A 15,123-nucleotide genomic window follows, 5' to 3' on the forward strand; every position below is an offset into this window, starting at 1 on the left:
CCCCTTTGAGCCCTCATCTGAGGTCCATAGTTCTTTAGCTGGTACCGCTGAGGCTGTAGCACCTCGCTCACCCCTGCCAGGGCCTCAGCTCATCACACTGCTTATTTAGCTATGAGCTTGTTGCGCAGCCCAGGGTGACACTCAGAGAAAACAGAGCCTTTCTCTTCTTGGTGGGGTGTAATATTTAAGCTAAGGCCTATGCTTTAAGATTTGGGACTCAATTTTGCCCTTTCGATCTGTCTATATCAATACCTGAAAGCAGTTTTTCTTGAACTCATTTTACTTTGATTTTGAGATCTGCTTTTGATGCTTCTTATTTAATAAGGCACAGGCACAGGCCTACATTCATTATTTAGACTAGAACTTATTTTGCACTTGATGTTAAGAAAAAACTGGCACGCTTGTTCAGGGTAATTGCATAGAATGAAATGAACGCAATCTATGTAAAGGATTATTGAAGGAATAAAAAACTTCCAAGGTAAGCCTGTTAAATCATTCATTTAGTAACTGACTGACATTTGCACAGATCTGGATCCTGCACTTTGCCAGATTTTAAAGCAAAGCAAAGAAGCAATTATTTAAAGGTGATGGTGAAAAACAGTATTGTAAGAAATCCTGGCGGGTGGATCTATTTTAAGTGATTATTCTCGCTGAAATAATGTAATTCACAGACTATGGAACTAGGCCCAGGGAATCATCTCTCAGCCTGTCTTCACCTGGCAACCTTAGGCATTCCAGCATTAGAAGATAATTGCAATGCCAATGACACCAACCACTTCTTTTTGAATAATTATCTCTTATTCTTTTAAACATTTATATTTCATCATTAAAGTTTTTGCTATGCACCCACTACACAGGTGCAGTTAGGCTTAAAGTCTAAGTCTGGGATTCTAGCTCCTTGAAAAATACTTGTTTCTCTTTTTATTTTTTTAATTGAGACAGCGTCTCCCTGTGCCGCCCAGACTGGAGTGCAGTGGTGCATCTTGGCTCACTGCAACCTCTGCCGCCTGGGCTCAAATGATTCTACTGCCTCAGCCTCCTGAGTAGCTGGGACTACAGGCGCGAGCCACCACATCTGGCTAATTTTTTTGTATTTTTAGCGGAGACGGGGTTTTACCATGTCGGCCAGGCTGGTCTCGAACTCCTGACCTCAGGTAATCCACCCACCTCAGCCTCCCAAAGTGCTGGGATTACAGGTGTGAGCCACTGAGCCCTGCCACTTTTTTCTCTTTTACATTTCCGCTTAATATCTAAACCCATCTGATGCAAAAAACAAAACAACAACAACAAAAAACAACAAAAAACTGATGTGAAGAAATTGTAAATCTAAATCATTTCCTCTGCTCCACACATAAAAAGTCTAAAATTGATGAAGAGGTGAATGCAGCATTTTCATCAGTTAATCATTCTCTAGACTTAATAACAAAAACATTTCTGGCAATCAGAAAAGGGGAAAAATCTTTAATTGATTTCTCAGGTAATTTTTTTCCAGATTGTACATAAAGTGTTCTTATGTTTTCTATTTGCATGTTTCAGGAGACATACAAATGAAATACAGTACATTGACAAATAAAATGCTAATAAGAAGTAGGATGATATTAAAATATCCCTACTTTGCCTGTATGGAACAAAGGCAGTCTACTCCATCGGGGAATCAAAGCAAATGTGAGTAAGAGGTTTCCACCTTGCAAAACTGTCAGCTTCATTTGCCCTGGAGAGAGCTACTAGGCAAGGCTTCACATGACAGTGCCTGTAGGGACGTCCACAGGGCTGTGAAGCAGGTGTATGCTATAGAACACGCAGCTGCAATGAAGGCGTGGAGCTCAGCCACTGACAATGCCCCTCCTGGCTGCAGGGTCTTCTGTGCAGCCTCCCATGGATCAATGTACCAGTTAGTTAAAACACACATCAGTATTTTCTGTCCTTTAGCAATGATGATGATATTTGCCACCAGCGAGTGTGATCTGTGAAGTGATTTTAAAAGGCAGTTCTGGGATTCTACTGTATTGAAACACTTTTGATTTTCTATTTGAATACTTCCAAGCTTTGTAATTATGCCATCATGTGCTCATGATCATAAGAAATTAATTTTAAACTAAATATTCTTTAGTATCCCTTTTCATATATATATTTTCACCTCATATATATAGTTTGGGATAAAGTAGTGTAAAGAGTATAGGAAATGCAACAAAGAGTAGGACATTAAATAAAACACCAATTTACCTTATTCTTCAAAGTTTTTAAGGTTCAAAAATTTATTGGTATTTTAAGCCAGTGGTCCCCAACCTTTCTGGTATCAGGGACCGGTTTCATGGAAGACAATTTTTTCATGGACTCGGGGTAGTGGGATGGGGGTGGGGGATGGTTTCGGCACGAAACTATTCGGCCTCAAATCTTGAGGCATTAGATTCATCAGGCATTAGATTCTCATAAGGAGCACACAACCTAGATCCCTCGCATGTGCAGTTCACAACAAGGTTCGCACTCCCATGGGACTCTAACGCTGCTGCTGACCTGACAGGAGGCAGAGCTCAGGCAGTAATGCAAGCTATGGGGAGCAGCTGTAAATACAGATGAAGCTGTGCTCACTCACCCACCGCTCACCCCCTGCTGTGTGGCCTGGTTCCTAACCAGTGCCACGGACTGGTACTGGTCTGTGGCCTGGGAGTGGGGACCCCTGTTTTAAGCAGTTTAAGAATTATTCTCTTTCAGAATATCTACCTCTACTGGGATAAGATCATGTTTCTTTACTGTGAGCACACAGTAGGTGCTCAATAAATGCTTGTTGCAAGAATGAATGACTGGCTGGGTGCGGTGGCTCAAGCCTGTAATCCCAGCACTTTGGGAGGCCGAGGCGGGCGGATCACGAGGTCAGGAGATTGAGACCATCCTGGCCAACATGGTGAAACCCCGTCTCTACTAAAAATACAAAAAAAATTGGCTGGGCATGGTGGCACACGCCTGTAGTCCCAGCTACTCAGGAGGCTGAGGCAGGAGAATTGCTTGAACCCAGGAGGCGGAGGTTGCAGTGAGCTGAGATTACGCCAACACACTGCAGCCTGGCGGCAGAGTGAGACTCTGTCTCAAAAAAAAAAAAAAGAATGACAATATGTTCCTTTTTTTACCATAATAGGTAAAATCTATAAGTAGTGTTATTTTTGCCTGCGACATTTATGTAACAAAACAAAGTTCAGTTTTAGAATTGATTTAAAGTAATACTATAAGAATGGAACATTTAAAGGTTGAAACTTAAAGGATTAAAAAAAAGTCTAAGGTCTGCCCATGAATTTCTAAATATAGCATGCTTAACCAGGAAAATGAACACGAATATTTGTAAATAAATTTCAGATGAAAGGAAATTTTCAATATAAGCCGTGTAAGTTTAAATTAACATAAAGAAAACACAATTGTTTGTAAAAACAATTATACACATTGAGAGAAATGATAACTCTCTCTAAATTTGCATTCTCAATATTGTCTGTGCAAAATTGCTTGTAGTGTCCTCAAATGGATGTCTGTGGCCAGGTGCACAGAGAACATCCCCTTAAATGGTACATATTGAGGCAAGGCGGCCAGCTGTCTCCTTTAACTAGATGGAGTCTGGCCAGGTCACGGCTGTGCTTTCAAACAACTGGTCTGGATATGTGAGACCTGCAGAACAGGCAGCAGCAGCTGGAAGGCATCCTGTATGTAAGTCGTGCTGTTGCAGCCCTGCGAGAGGAGAAAAATGAGGTTGAAGGGTTATTTTCATAGTTCAACCTTGACGATACTTCCAATTGGATAATGTTCCCACTCTTCAACCCACCCCCCAATATTGGATTATATTTATCTTGCAATATTGGTGCTTAAAGCAAGTGCTTAAAGCATGCTTTTGGATGGGGCATGTCCAGCTCTCAATTATCTATACTAACAGAGAGAATAATTCACTCAAAATGAGGCAAATCATTTTCACGGATTTTTTTTTTTTTTTTTTTTTTTGGACGGAGTCTTGCTCTGTTGCCAGGCTGGAGTTCAGAGGCACGATCTTGGCTCACTGCAACTTCCACCTCCCAGGTTCAATGATTCCCCTGCTTCAGCCTCTCGAGTAGCTGAGACTACAGGCATGCACCACCATGCCCAGCCAATTTTTTTGTATTTTAGTAGAGACAGGGTTTCACCATGTTGGCCAGGATGGTCTTGATCTCCTGACCTCGTGATCCGCCCACCTCGGCCTCCCAAAGTGCTGGGATTACAGGCGTGAGTCACTTCTATGGACTTTTAAGATCCATCAGTGTGTGTACTTTCTTGGCCCAGGGTATGTCCTGTCTTATCTATCCCTTTCCCAGATCAACCCTACTGCCCTGAAATAACACAAAAACACTGTATGAAGGAGCTCAGTTTCTCCTACCCTACAGATAGATAAGCAAGAATGGTCAACATAAAGCTAACTGGAGATACTATTGGGCAGTTATTCATGGCAAACTTGAACACTGTTATCCCCCTATGCATGGTACTTTATGTTTGGTTGGGATAGCTGACATTATTATTCCTGTTTTGTGGTGCACTAACACACAGTATTGGATGGAGAGGCCATTTAAAGGTTAGGGTAACTAAAACATGTGAAAACATCTATTGGGGAAACGGAAAAAATATTTGACCTCATATTTCTCATACCTGAAATGGTAAGTTAATTTCATGCCTTCTGAGTGGTCAAGGGAGAGATTTTTCTTGTACCACATTCTGCCTCTGACTGCCAGGGTTGTCTCTTAGCTATGCCTGTCCCTCCAAGACCTGCCCCTACAGCTCCTATTCCTTCTGGCTGATGCCATCCCACTGTGCGGCTGCATCCTAAACAATAATATTCAGTGCCATCACTTAGTTACTTCTGTACCTTTGTCATTTTCCTTAACAGTAAGGCACAAGTCCCCAAAACAATGCTATAAATATATAGGTAACTGATGTGGTTTGGCTGTGTCACCACCCAAATCTCATCTTGAATTTTAAGTCCCACAGTTTCCACATGTTGTGGGAGGGAACTGGTGGGAGGTAATTGAATCATGGGGGCAGGTCTTTCCCATGCTATTCTCATGATAGTGAGTAAGTCTCATGAGATCTGATGGTTTTATAAAGGGGTTTCTCTGCAGAAGCTCTCTTCTCTTGTCTGCAGCCATGTGAGATGTGCCTTTCACCTACCGCCATGACTGTGAGGCCTCCCCAGCCATGTGGAATTGTGAGTCCATTAAATTTCTTTCTTTTGTAAATTGCCCAGTCTCGGGTATGTCTTTATCAGCAGTGTGAAATTGGACTAACACAGTAGCCCTCCTGAACTTTTGTAATTTCCAAATTTTGCAATGGACAGCCTCTTCAGAAAGCAAAATCCTATGATATATGCATTGCCCATGTTCAAACTCAGCTTGTTAACACCTTGTGCCTTCAGCTGGGTGCCCTGTGGCTGTTACTTACAGTTTAGCCCCTAACAGAAGATTTTCCTCTACCAGTCTTCTACCTTTCCTCTACAGGTAGAACACAGTGCCTATGATTCAAGAATGAGAGTTCTTCCTGGACCTCTTTTCTTCTCTCTTAGGCTACTGTTTCTGGCAAAGACCCAGCAGTGTTGGTTGGGGCAGCTTTATATCAACACAACTGATGCTGCAAAGTCCTAGTGAGTGGGCAGGCCACAGAGTGAGAAGTCACAGAGGATGGTGCCCCTTGTCATTGACTGGGCATAGGCTAAACATTCTCCTTGTCATTGTTGCCAGCTTGGAGATTAGACCCAGCTAAACCAAAGGTTATTCTAAATCGAAGGAAGTGCCCATTTTTATGAAAATCACCGATGAGCAATAACCCCTCATTGCAACCAATAATCATAGTGTTAAATCTAGTGTCAAATTTGGCAGCAGAAATCTGCTACTGCTGGAGGAAACAGTGACAGAAATAACATGCAAGCTTAGCATTTCTTTTTATAATCAGGAATTCTTGAAAATTAGGTATTGTTGCTTCATCAGAGGATTTACAGCTGGTTGAGCTACACAAATTTACTCAAAAAAGACTTGATGATGAGATTCAGAATTGCAATAACATTTGCTGTGGGGGAGAAAGGCAAAAAAAAAAAAAAAGTAGTTCTAACATTTACTTTGATTCAGAAGCACTTTCTCTCCAGAGACCACTTACCTCTAACAATACACTACTGATCATGGGGTTAAGGACCTCGGCCTTCTTCTTGCTCTGTGGAATCAGAAGTATGAAATTGACAGATTAGGTGCTCATACTACAAGGCTTGCCGCGTAAAATGTAATACACTGGCTTTATTGAGGGATCTCTTGCAGAGGAAGAGGAGGGGAAGCAGAATGCTTCCTACAGACCAGGCTTCATACCTGCTGCTGCACCTTTTTAGTCTCATTTAATTGCAACAGAAATCCTAGGAGGTAGGCAGGTATCATGATAATCCCAATTTAAAGAGGAGAGAATAGGGATCAGAAAGGTTGAGTAACTTGTTTAAGGTCACATAGCTAGAAATTGAAACCGAGACCCTTTTCACTATGTAAATTTTGTAGCAGATCTGGGATAAGAGTGAAGTGAGGGAGGTTGAGTTGTGTAGGCAGAGTGGACGCTGTCTTTACTTAAAATTTTGATATTTTGATGATCATAATATTTTGGTACTTTTATTTTAAAATATATTTCATTAAAATATCTATCTAGATTCCTGAGGTTTTTCTCTGTTTCCTTTTTGGGCCCCCTTCCATTTTGCAGGTGAGTTAAGTCCCTCACTCACCTAACCTAGTCTAAGCCCTGGCCTACTCTTTTTTTTTCTTTCTTTCTTCTTTTAAATGCAAACATAGGAACTTGGTTATAGGGCATCTTCTAGATGAGCAGCAAAATTAAGACATTCTTAAATATAACTTGAAAACAGGTCTGCAGATCCACATTTGAAAAATGCAAATATATATAAAGCACAGAGTACAGTGCCTGGTATAAAGCAGGGGCTCAAAAAATGAAACGCAGGCCAGGTGTGGTGGCTCAAGCCTGCAGTCCCAGAACTTTGAGAGGCCGAGGTGGATGGATCACCTGAGGTCAGGAATTTGAGATCAGCCTGGCCAACATGGCGAAACCCTGTCTCTACTAAAAATACAAAAAAATTAGCTGGGCATGGTGGTAAGTGCCTGTAATCCCAGCTACTCAGGAGGCTGAGGCAGGAGAATTGCTTGAACTCAGGAGGCAGAGGTTGCAGTGAGCCGAGATCGCACCATTGCACTCCAACCTGGGTGACACAGTGAGACTCCATCGAAAAAAAAAAATGAAAGTGAAAGGCAGAGTTGGTATCATTATCTTTGCTTATGCTATTGGTCTATCAATCAATAGTCTTCTCTATCTAAGAGTTCAGTCTACTCTTAGACCATAAACCATTAAAGGGATTGGAGAGAGAGAGGATGCAATCTTAATAAGTCAGCTTCTCTTACAGTACCTGGAAGAGTTCAGAGTAAACAAAAATACATAAATTAAATATATCTTCCCAGAGCAGCCCACTTTCATTGAAGTTACTCTGCTGAGGGTGAAGTAATGTCTTCCTGGGGAAATCATAATGGAGCCTTGGGAGAAACCTCTTTAAAAACCCAGTCATTTTAGTAAGTAACCAGAAAATCCATTATGGTATTTGCTTTCATGTTTATTTGATTATCAATAAACCTCTAAAATATAATCAAATGAGGGCAATAAGATGACATTGGTTTTCAGAATCAATGAGGTGTGCAAGCAATTTAAATAGAGTCTAGAGAGCAATATACACTCATTAACTTCAAGTTATGAATAATGGCTGCTTTAGCGAACAGAAACACTGACTTGATGTAAATGATTCATCACAGCACAAGATCAGAGGTATTGTTGTGGTGAGATTGTCTTTCTAAATTCTATTTTAGATTCAGGTTTTTCTTCCCCATAATGATAACCTGTGTGGTCCCGATTTTGTTCATGCAAACACTTGTACGTGTGTGTATATATATATATATAAAAGTTCAAGTGCACAGCCATCTGCCACAGCCTTGCTACATAAAATATGGGCCATGGATCAGGAACATTGTCATCACCTGACTGCTTACTAGAAATACAGAATCTCAGCCTCATCCCAGACCTATTGAATAAGAATCTTCATTTTAACAACATCTCCAACTGATCCGTGTGCACCTTAAGTTTGAGAATCACTGCGCTGGGATACAATATGCAGAAGGAATGGAAAGCAATACCATGAATACTACTAGGTAAATTAATATTTAACACATATTATGCAAAATATATTACACACAAACATGCACACAGACATTCACACTCTCAAGCCTAAACAAACACAGAGAACCAAAGAGTTGGTATCTATCTGATGTATCTGGTGGATAACCAACTAGGAATTAGGAGATCTACTGAGAGACTTGAGTGAATCAATTCACCCCTCCGGGCCTCAGTTTCCTCACCTAGTAAACTGTGAAAAGGGTGACAAGAGGGTGCAATAGAGCCTTAGGAACCGGCATCACCAAGGCTATTCCATCATGATTAAGACCTCACACCTCTCTGCAAGCCTAGTGTTTATATCAAAGTCCATGGACATCAGGTAACTTGGACCACACTGAGGGTGCAAATGCATTTTGTCCAGCCTATCGTATCAATGAGCTTCCACCTCCCTTGTCATTCTGCTTGTATACAGTGAAGCTCTATTGCTGAAGGCCTGAAATTAGACAAACATAAAAGGTGCTGTTTCACAAAATAGGAGAAGCAGGTCAGATTTCTTGACGGCAGAATGAATAGGCAGTGCGTAGCTCACCCCTTGTTCACAGAGTCACTGACAGAAGTGTGGGGGACAGGCGTCTTTTTGGGTGACAGCCAGGTCCATGGTCATTTCTCATCTTTTGAGAAATGCTCTTGGCCTGAGGAGGAGGAGGAGGCATGTCCCAGAAGCCAGGGAGGTCTGCAGGTCTGCACAATGAGACACTGTCCCCAGTTGGTGCTGAGTGAAGCCAAGGTGGACGTGTGACCCATGCTGATGAGCTATTCAAACCTTTTTACCCAGGAACCAGGAATTTGAATGGAAAGACACAGGGTTAGGAACTGCTGTCACTGAGTCACATTAATAGCAGTACTTTAGAGAGAGTATGTGTAGGCCGGGCGCAGTGGCTCACACCTGTAATCCCAGCACTTTGGGAGGCTGAGGCAGGTGGAGCACCTGAGGTCAGTGGTTTGAGACCAGCCTGGCCAACATGGTGAAACCCTGTCTGCACTAAAAATACAAAAAAATTAGCTGGGAGTGGTGGCCCATGCCTGTAATCCCAGCTACTCAGGAGGCTGAGGCATGAGAATCGCTTGAACTTGGGAGGCGGAGGCTGCAGTGAGCCGAGATCGCGCCACTGCACTCCAGCCTGGGCAACAGAGTGAGACACAGTTTCAAAAAATAAAAAAAGAGTGTGCATGAGCTCTGGTGCTGGGTCCCCACAGCGGTTCATTTCCCCCACTGCCTTTCATAAAGCCTCCTTTCTGTCTAAATTTTTTAGAATGTGTTTCTGTTGCTTCCTGGTATGGTTTGAATTGTGTCCCCTGCAAAAAGACATATTGAAGTCCTAACCCCCAGCACCTCAGACTGTGACCTTATTTGGAGATAGGGTTGTTGCTGGTGTGATAAGTTAGCATGAGGTCATATTGGTCATGCTCTAACCCAATAGGCCTGGTGTCCTTATAAGCAGAGGGAAATCTGGACACAGACACGCATGGAGGGAAGGTGATGTGGAGACACAGGGAGAAAGCAGCCATGTCAAGACACAGAGAGAGAGACTGGAGTTTTGCAGCCACAAGCCAAGGAACACCTGGGGCTACCAGAAGCTGGAAGAAGCAAGGAAGAATCCTAGAGGCTTTGGAGAGATCAAGGCCCTGATACCACCTTGTTTTCAGACGTCTAGCCTGCAGAACCACGAGAAAATAACCCAGTTTATGGTACTTTGTTAGAGCAGCCCTAGGAAACTAATATACTTGAAACCAAGAAAACAACCTAATTAGAATAGGAAGTAAACCTGCTGTTTCTCATGGAGCACATCACTTTGCATCCAGGGTTTCAAAGGAAAAAAACAGGAAGATGAAAGGCAATATTTTCCACTTTTCTCTGGGCCCACTAAGGTGAAGCTATATAACATGACTGATTTCCAAAGAAAATAACCAGAGGCCACACCTCCAAGTGAATGCTGAGCCTTTCAGACTTGTTACCCTGAGAATAGAAACACTTGAGCCAATCAGTAACATTTTTTTCTTTTGGTTAAAGTCAAGTGCCACGATGAAGCAAAGAAAACTCTTATCTCTGCCGGGCGTGGTGGCTCATGCCTGTAATCCAGCAGTTTGGGAGGCCGAGGCAGGTGGATCACTAGGTCAGGAGTTTAAGACCAGCCTGGCCAACATGGTGAAACCCCATCTCTACTAAAAATACAAAAATTAGCTGGGCCTGGTGGCGTGTGCCTGTAATCCCAACTATTTTGGAGGCTGAGGCAGGAGAATCGCTTCTACTCAGGAGGTGGAGGCTGCAGTGAGCCGAGATTGTGCCACTGCACTCCAGACTGGGTGATAGGGCAAGACTCGGTCTCAAAAAAAAAAAAAAAGAAAAAGGAAAAAGAAAACTCTTATCTTGCATGGCTTATAAAATAGGCTCTGAGGGCAACAGTGAATGAGAATATTCAAAATTAATAATTTTAACAGATTCTGAATTACATATATCACAGATATTAAGTAATAAAAGGAACTTTCATCTGACACTTTAAAAAAAACAAACAGGCTGGGCATGGTGGCTCACGCCTGCAATCCCAACACTTTGCAGGGCTGAGGTGGGTGGATCATGAGGTCAGGAGATCGAGACCATCCTGGCTAACACGGTGAAACCCTGTCTCTACTAAAAATACAAAAAAATTATCCGGGTGCGGTGGCAGGCTCCTGTAGTCCCAGCTACTAGGGAGGCTGAGGCAGGAGAACGGCGTGAGCCCGGGAGGCAGAACTTGCAGTGAGCAGAGATCGTGCCACTGCACTCCAGCCTGGGCACCACAGCAAAACTCTGTCTCAAAACAAAACAAAACAAAACAAAAAAACCAAAAACCAACCAAACAAACAAAAAAACCAAAACCAAACAAACAAACAAATAAAAGAAATGATGTCCACAGAGTTTTGAAAACTGACTCACCCAACATCTTGGAAGACCGAAGTGGCAGATTCAAGGCTAGAACCCAGTCAGGAGAGTCCTAAGCTGCCTGTCCTTAGAGAAGTTGCTCTTGGCCTGACTTTAGCTTACATCATGGCATAGCTTCAGTTTTATGGAGCTACTAAAGAAGGCGCTGCATCTCCACATTTCCTCACAGCACCTCACAGACATACTTCCCTTAAAAAGGGTGAAAAAAAATCAAGACTGTAATCTTACCCCAACAGTGGTTAAAGAATTCGTAAACTTCTTTGATAAGGAGGCCACTTCATTGCACATTGCAGTAGTTAATCTGAAAGAAGAAAAAAAAAGGCTTGGATGTTTTCAATAAGGTAAAATAATTTAACTGTCATGACCATTTCTGATATTAATTCAGTATGACATTTAAAAGAATGCCACACACGCTTGAAGATGCTCTACAGAAATGTGCAGTCAGACGGTTTTCCTTAATCATCTTCGTGATTCGCAATCACAGTTTAAACTAATCCTGGTTTTCTTTCCACGCTTAATTAAAGAATAATCATCCAACTCACTTGACCTCTTTTAGAATCAAAACCATGTGCAGGAAAATGCCAGGCTTGGGCTCCACATGTGTAGAGGTATACACTCTGGCCAGATGGCTGGTTTCCACCTTTTTGGTCATTTCAAAACAATCATGAACATTCACTGAGACACTACGTTAAGCACTTTTATGTGCCTAATCATATTTAATCCTCAGAGTGACCTTATGGGTTATGTTATTATTTCCATTTTATATAGATGGAAAATCAGACATTTAAGAAAGTTAGGTGGCCGGGGAACAGTGGCTCACGCCTGTAATCTCAGCTGTGGGAGGCCGAGGTGGGTGGATCACCGGAGGTCAGGAGTTCAAGACCAGCCTGACCAACATAGTAAAACCCTGTCTCTACTAAAAATACCAAAAAATTAGCTGGACATGGTGGCAGGCGCCTGTAATCTCAGCTACTTGGGAGGCTGAGGCAGGAAAATCACTTGAAGCCAGGAGGTGGAGGTTGCAGTGAGCCGAGATCACGCCATTGCACTCCAGCCTGGGCAACAAGAGCAAAACTCTGTCTTAAAAAAAAAAAAAAAAGTAAGAAAGTTAGGTAACCCGCTTAGGACATGCAGGAGAGGAGGGATTCAAACTCAGGTGTCTCTAGATAGCTTGATTATGTTTTTATTATATGCTTCAAAGTAAAGATCCCATAGAATATGTAGAATATGTTTTTAATACTGACATCAAAATTCCGAGTTTATGCTAGGCATTCCACTTCTAGAACTTTATCCCAAGAACATAATGCAAGATACACACAAATATTTAACAAAAACAACATTTATCCTAACACTATGGATGATGACAAAACCTGAAAACAATCTAATTACCTAATAATGTAGGTAATGTCTGATATTTTTCTATCAGTTAGTGCATACAGCTCTCATGAATAGTGATTAAAATGTTGTGGAAAAAATTATAACCCCAACTTAAGAATCTTGTATGTTAAAAGATCTAGTAAAGTCAGTAGAGGTAAGTTTTGCTTTGATAAAAGAGGTCTTCTCTAATATATATAGGTTTTATGAGCTATATCCACCCATCCATCCATCCATCCATCCACCCACCCACCCATCCATCCAAAACTTGTCTGCAGAAGGGGTCAAGAGTAAATCCAGGAGATATCCCAGAGCCATTCAGCCTATGTTGTTGGGCAGGTGGGTGGGGAGGCACTTATTGTACAGACAAGTCAGGGACTGGGTGCAGCTTGGTAAGGTCAGGACAATCAGGGCTGGGAATCAGAAAGGAGCAAAGAGTAAGGTTGTTTTCCATACCTAGGGGCTTCTGAACTTTGGCCCTCTTCTTTCCAATTAGTACTGCAAAGATAAACCAGTACCTACAGATTGTCCTCAGCATTTTCAGCTTCCCTGACTTTGTCCTTTCCTCTTCCTTCTAAATGTTTAGGCAAGTGCATATTCTTTCTAGGAATATTAAGGTGGGGATTCTGTGGTTCTTATAATAATTTTGATTTTTATATTCTTAGATATGGAAATCTAGACTAGATGACAGATCTTTACAAGTGAGGAAAAATGCCGCCAGTACAAAGACACTAATGCTGACTTTTTGGAAGATCTTTCCACTAAAAACTTCCTCCCCAACCGACAATGCCGAAGCAGTGATAAGCAAAGACTAGTTAGCTAGTAAATTGAATGTGCTGAGACCTGTGTTTTTCCATCCTTGGATATTTTCAGGGGCTCTATTTTGGCTCCTGTGTCTGTCTAATAACACGAGGGTACTTAGGCCTATGTTAATTTTCCACATCACAGTATACAGTCATGTGCATAAAAGTTAAAGGCTTATTTTTCAGCTCCATGCCAACTATTTTCATGAATGCTCCATATCGACTATTTTCATGTATACTCACTAGATTGCATATTCATATATGTTACATATATTTTAATTTTACTTAATAAACTAATGATAATAGCTATTATTTATTGAAGAACATGATATAGGACAACACATAGGTGCACACATACAACCCACAGTGAACTGGTTAATATTAGTGACCATTATCACCAGAGTTCGGAACATGGAGAGCTGGTATAAGTCCCCAGGAGCAGTGGAGTGTATTTGTCTATTTCGTGAATCTAGCTAGAAGTTACATTAAAGTGTCCTTTCTCTATTCATGTATATGTTGAAAATGTAATTACCCTCAGAAGGTTTTACTTCTAAGACTTTGATCTATTAAATAAGCAGTTTCATGCCTCATGAAATGATTTAGTGTGTTTTCCTTTAAATCTCTTCATAAATAATTCCTAGAATGGCTAGTTAAGTCTTCTTCTTGCTAACATAATGCATTTGTTAAAGAAATCCTTATTTCTGGCTGGGCGTGGTTGCTCATGAGTGTAATCCCAGCACTTTGGGAGGCTGAGGCGGGCAGATCACAAGGTCAAGAGATGGAGACCATCCTGGCCAACATGGTGAAAACCCGTCTCTACTAAAAATACAAAAATCAGCTGGATGTGGTGGTGCGCGCCTGTAATCCCAGCTACTTGGGAGGCTGAGGCAGGAGAATCACTTGAACCTGGGAGGCAGAGGTTGCAATGAGTTGAGATCATGGCACTGTACTCCAACCTGGTGACAGAGCAAGACTCTGTCTCCAAAAAAAAAAAAAAAAAATCCTTATTTCTTAAGATGACCATAGAACAATGGAATTGGTTGACTTGAAATTTGAATCTTTGGCCAGGTATGGTGGCTCATGCCCGTAATCATAGCATTTTAGAAGGCTGAGGCAGGAGGACTGCTTGAGCTCAGGAGTTCGAGACCAGCCGGGGCAACACGGCCAGGCCTGGTCTCTGCAATTAATTAAAAAATTAGCTGGATGTGGTGGCACGCACCTGTGGTCCCAACTCCTGGGGAGACTGAGGTGGGAGGATCATGTGAGCCCAGGAATTTAGGGCTGCAGTGAGTCATGATCATGCCACTGCACTCCAGTCTGGGTGACAGAGCGAGATCCCATCTCAACAAAACAAAAAACAAAAAACAAAAACAAACAAAAAGAAATCTGAATCTTTTAGTGGCTTAGAGGGTGTGGGTGTGTATGTGTGTATCTGAATGGTACCTATATATAAAACTGGGAAAATAAGAATTTAAAGTAACATTTACTTACTTTATTAGAACTTTTGCTTGGTCCTGAGCTGGTTTTTCCTCCTCTTGTCCGTGAAGAATTAATTCTGCTACTTTATGAAGCTGCTCAATACAGCGCGCTGTTACCTCTGCCAGACTTTCAATGGACAACATGTATACTTCCTGAAATCAATAAACACAAGCAAGAAATTTTTTACTGAGCAGATGCTTTTTTAAAAAAATACTGTGACATTAGAAGTGATATAATTATTTCAAAAATACCCCAAATATAACACGAAATAGTTAACCTGAAGATTACAAG

At 41.7% G+C, this 15,123-nt stretch overlaps 1 protein-coding gene across 3 annotated transcripts in view; it reads right to left on the reverse strand.

The window, feature by feature from the left end:
* Window positions 1-1,446: 1,446 nt before the first annotated feature.
* The window catches only part of FAM114A1 (family with sequence similarity 114 member A1), a 73,644-nt gene continuing 59,967 nt past the window's right edge, over window positions 1,447-15,123 (reverse strand). For 2 of the 3 annotated variants that reach the window (XM_032135538.2, XM_032135541.2), the window contains 4 exons: window positions 14,845-14,984; window positions 11,405-11,477; window positions 6,151-6,204; window positions 1,487-3,711 (listed from right to left, as the gene is read on the reverse strand). In XM_032135538.2, coding sequence (XP_031991429.1) covers window positions 3,610-3,711; window positions 6,151-6,204; window positions 11,405-11,477; window positions 14,845-14,984 — 369 coding nt within the window. In that variant the 3' untranslated portion in view covers window positions 1,487-3,609. Of the gene's footprint in view, window positions 3,712-6,150; window positions 6,205-11,404; window positions 11,478-14,844; window positions 14,985-15,123 lie in introns of all 3 variants that reach the window. The other variant, XM_032135537.2, reaches the window with a different exon arrangement.

Source organism: Hylobates moloch, unplaced genomic scaffold (assembly GCF_009828535.3).
Source record: "Hylobates moloch isolate HMO894 unplaced genomic scaffold, HMol_V3 SCAFFOLD_17, whole genome shotgun sequence".
Classification (NCBI taxonomy): domain Eukaryota; kingdom Metazoa; phylum Chordata; class Mammalia; order Primates; family Hylobatidae; genus Hylobates; species Hylobates moloch.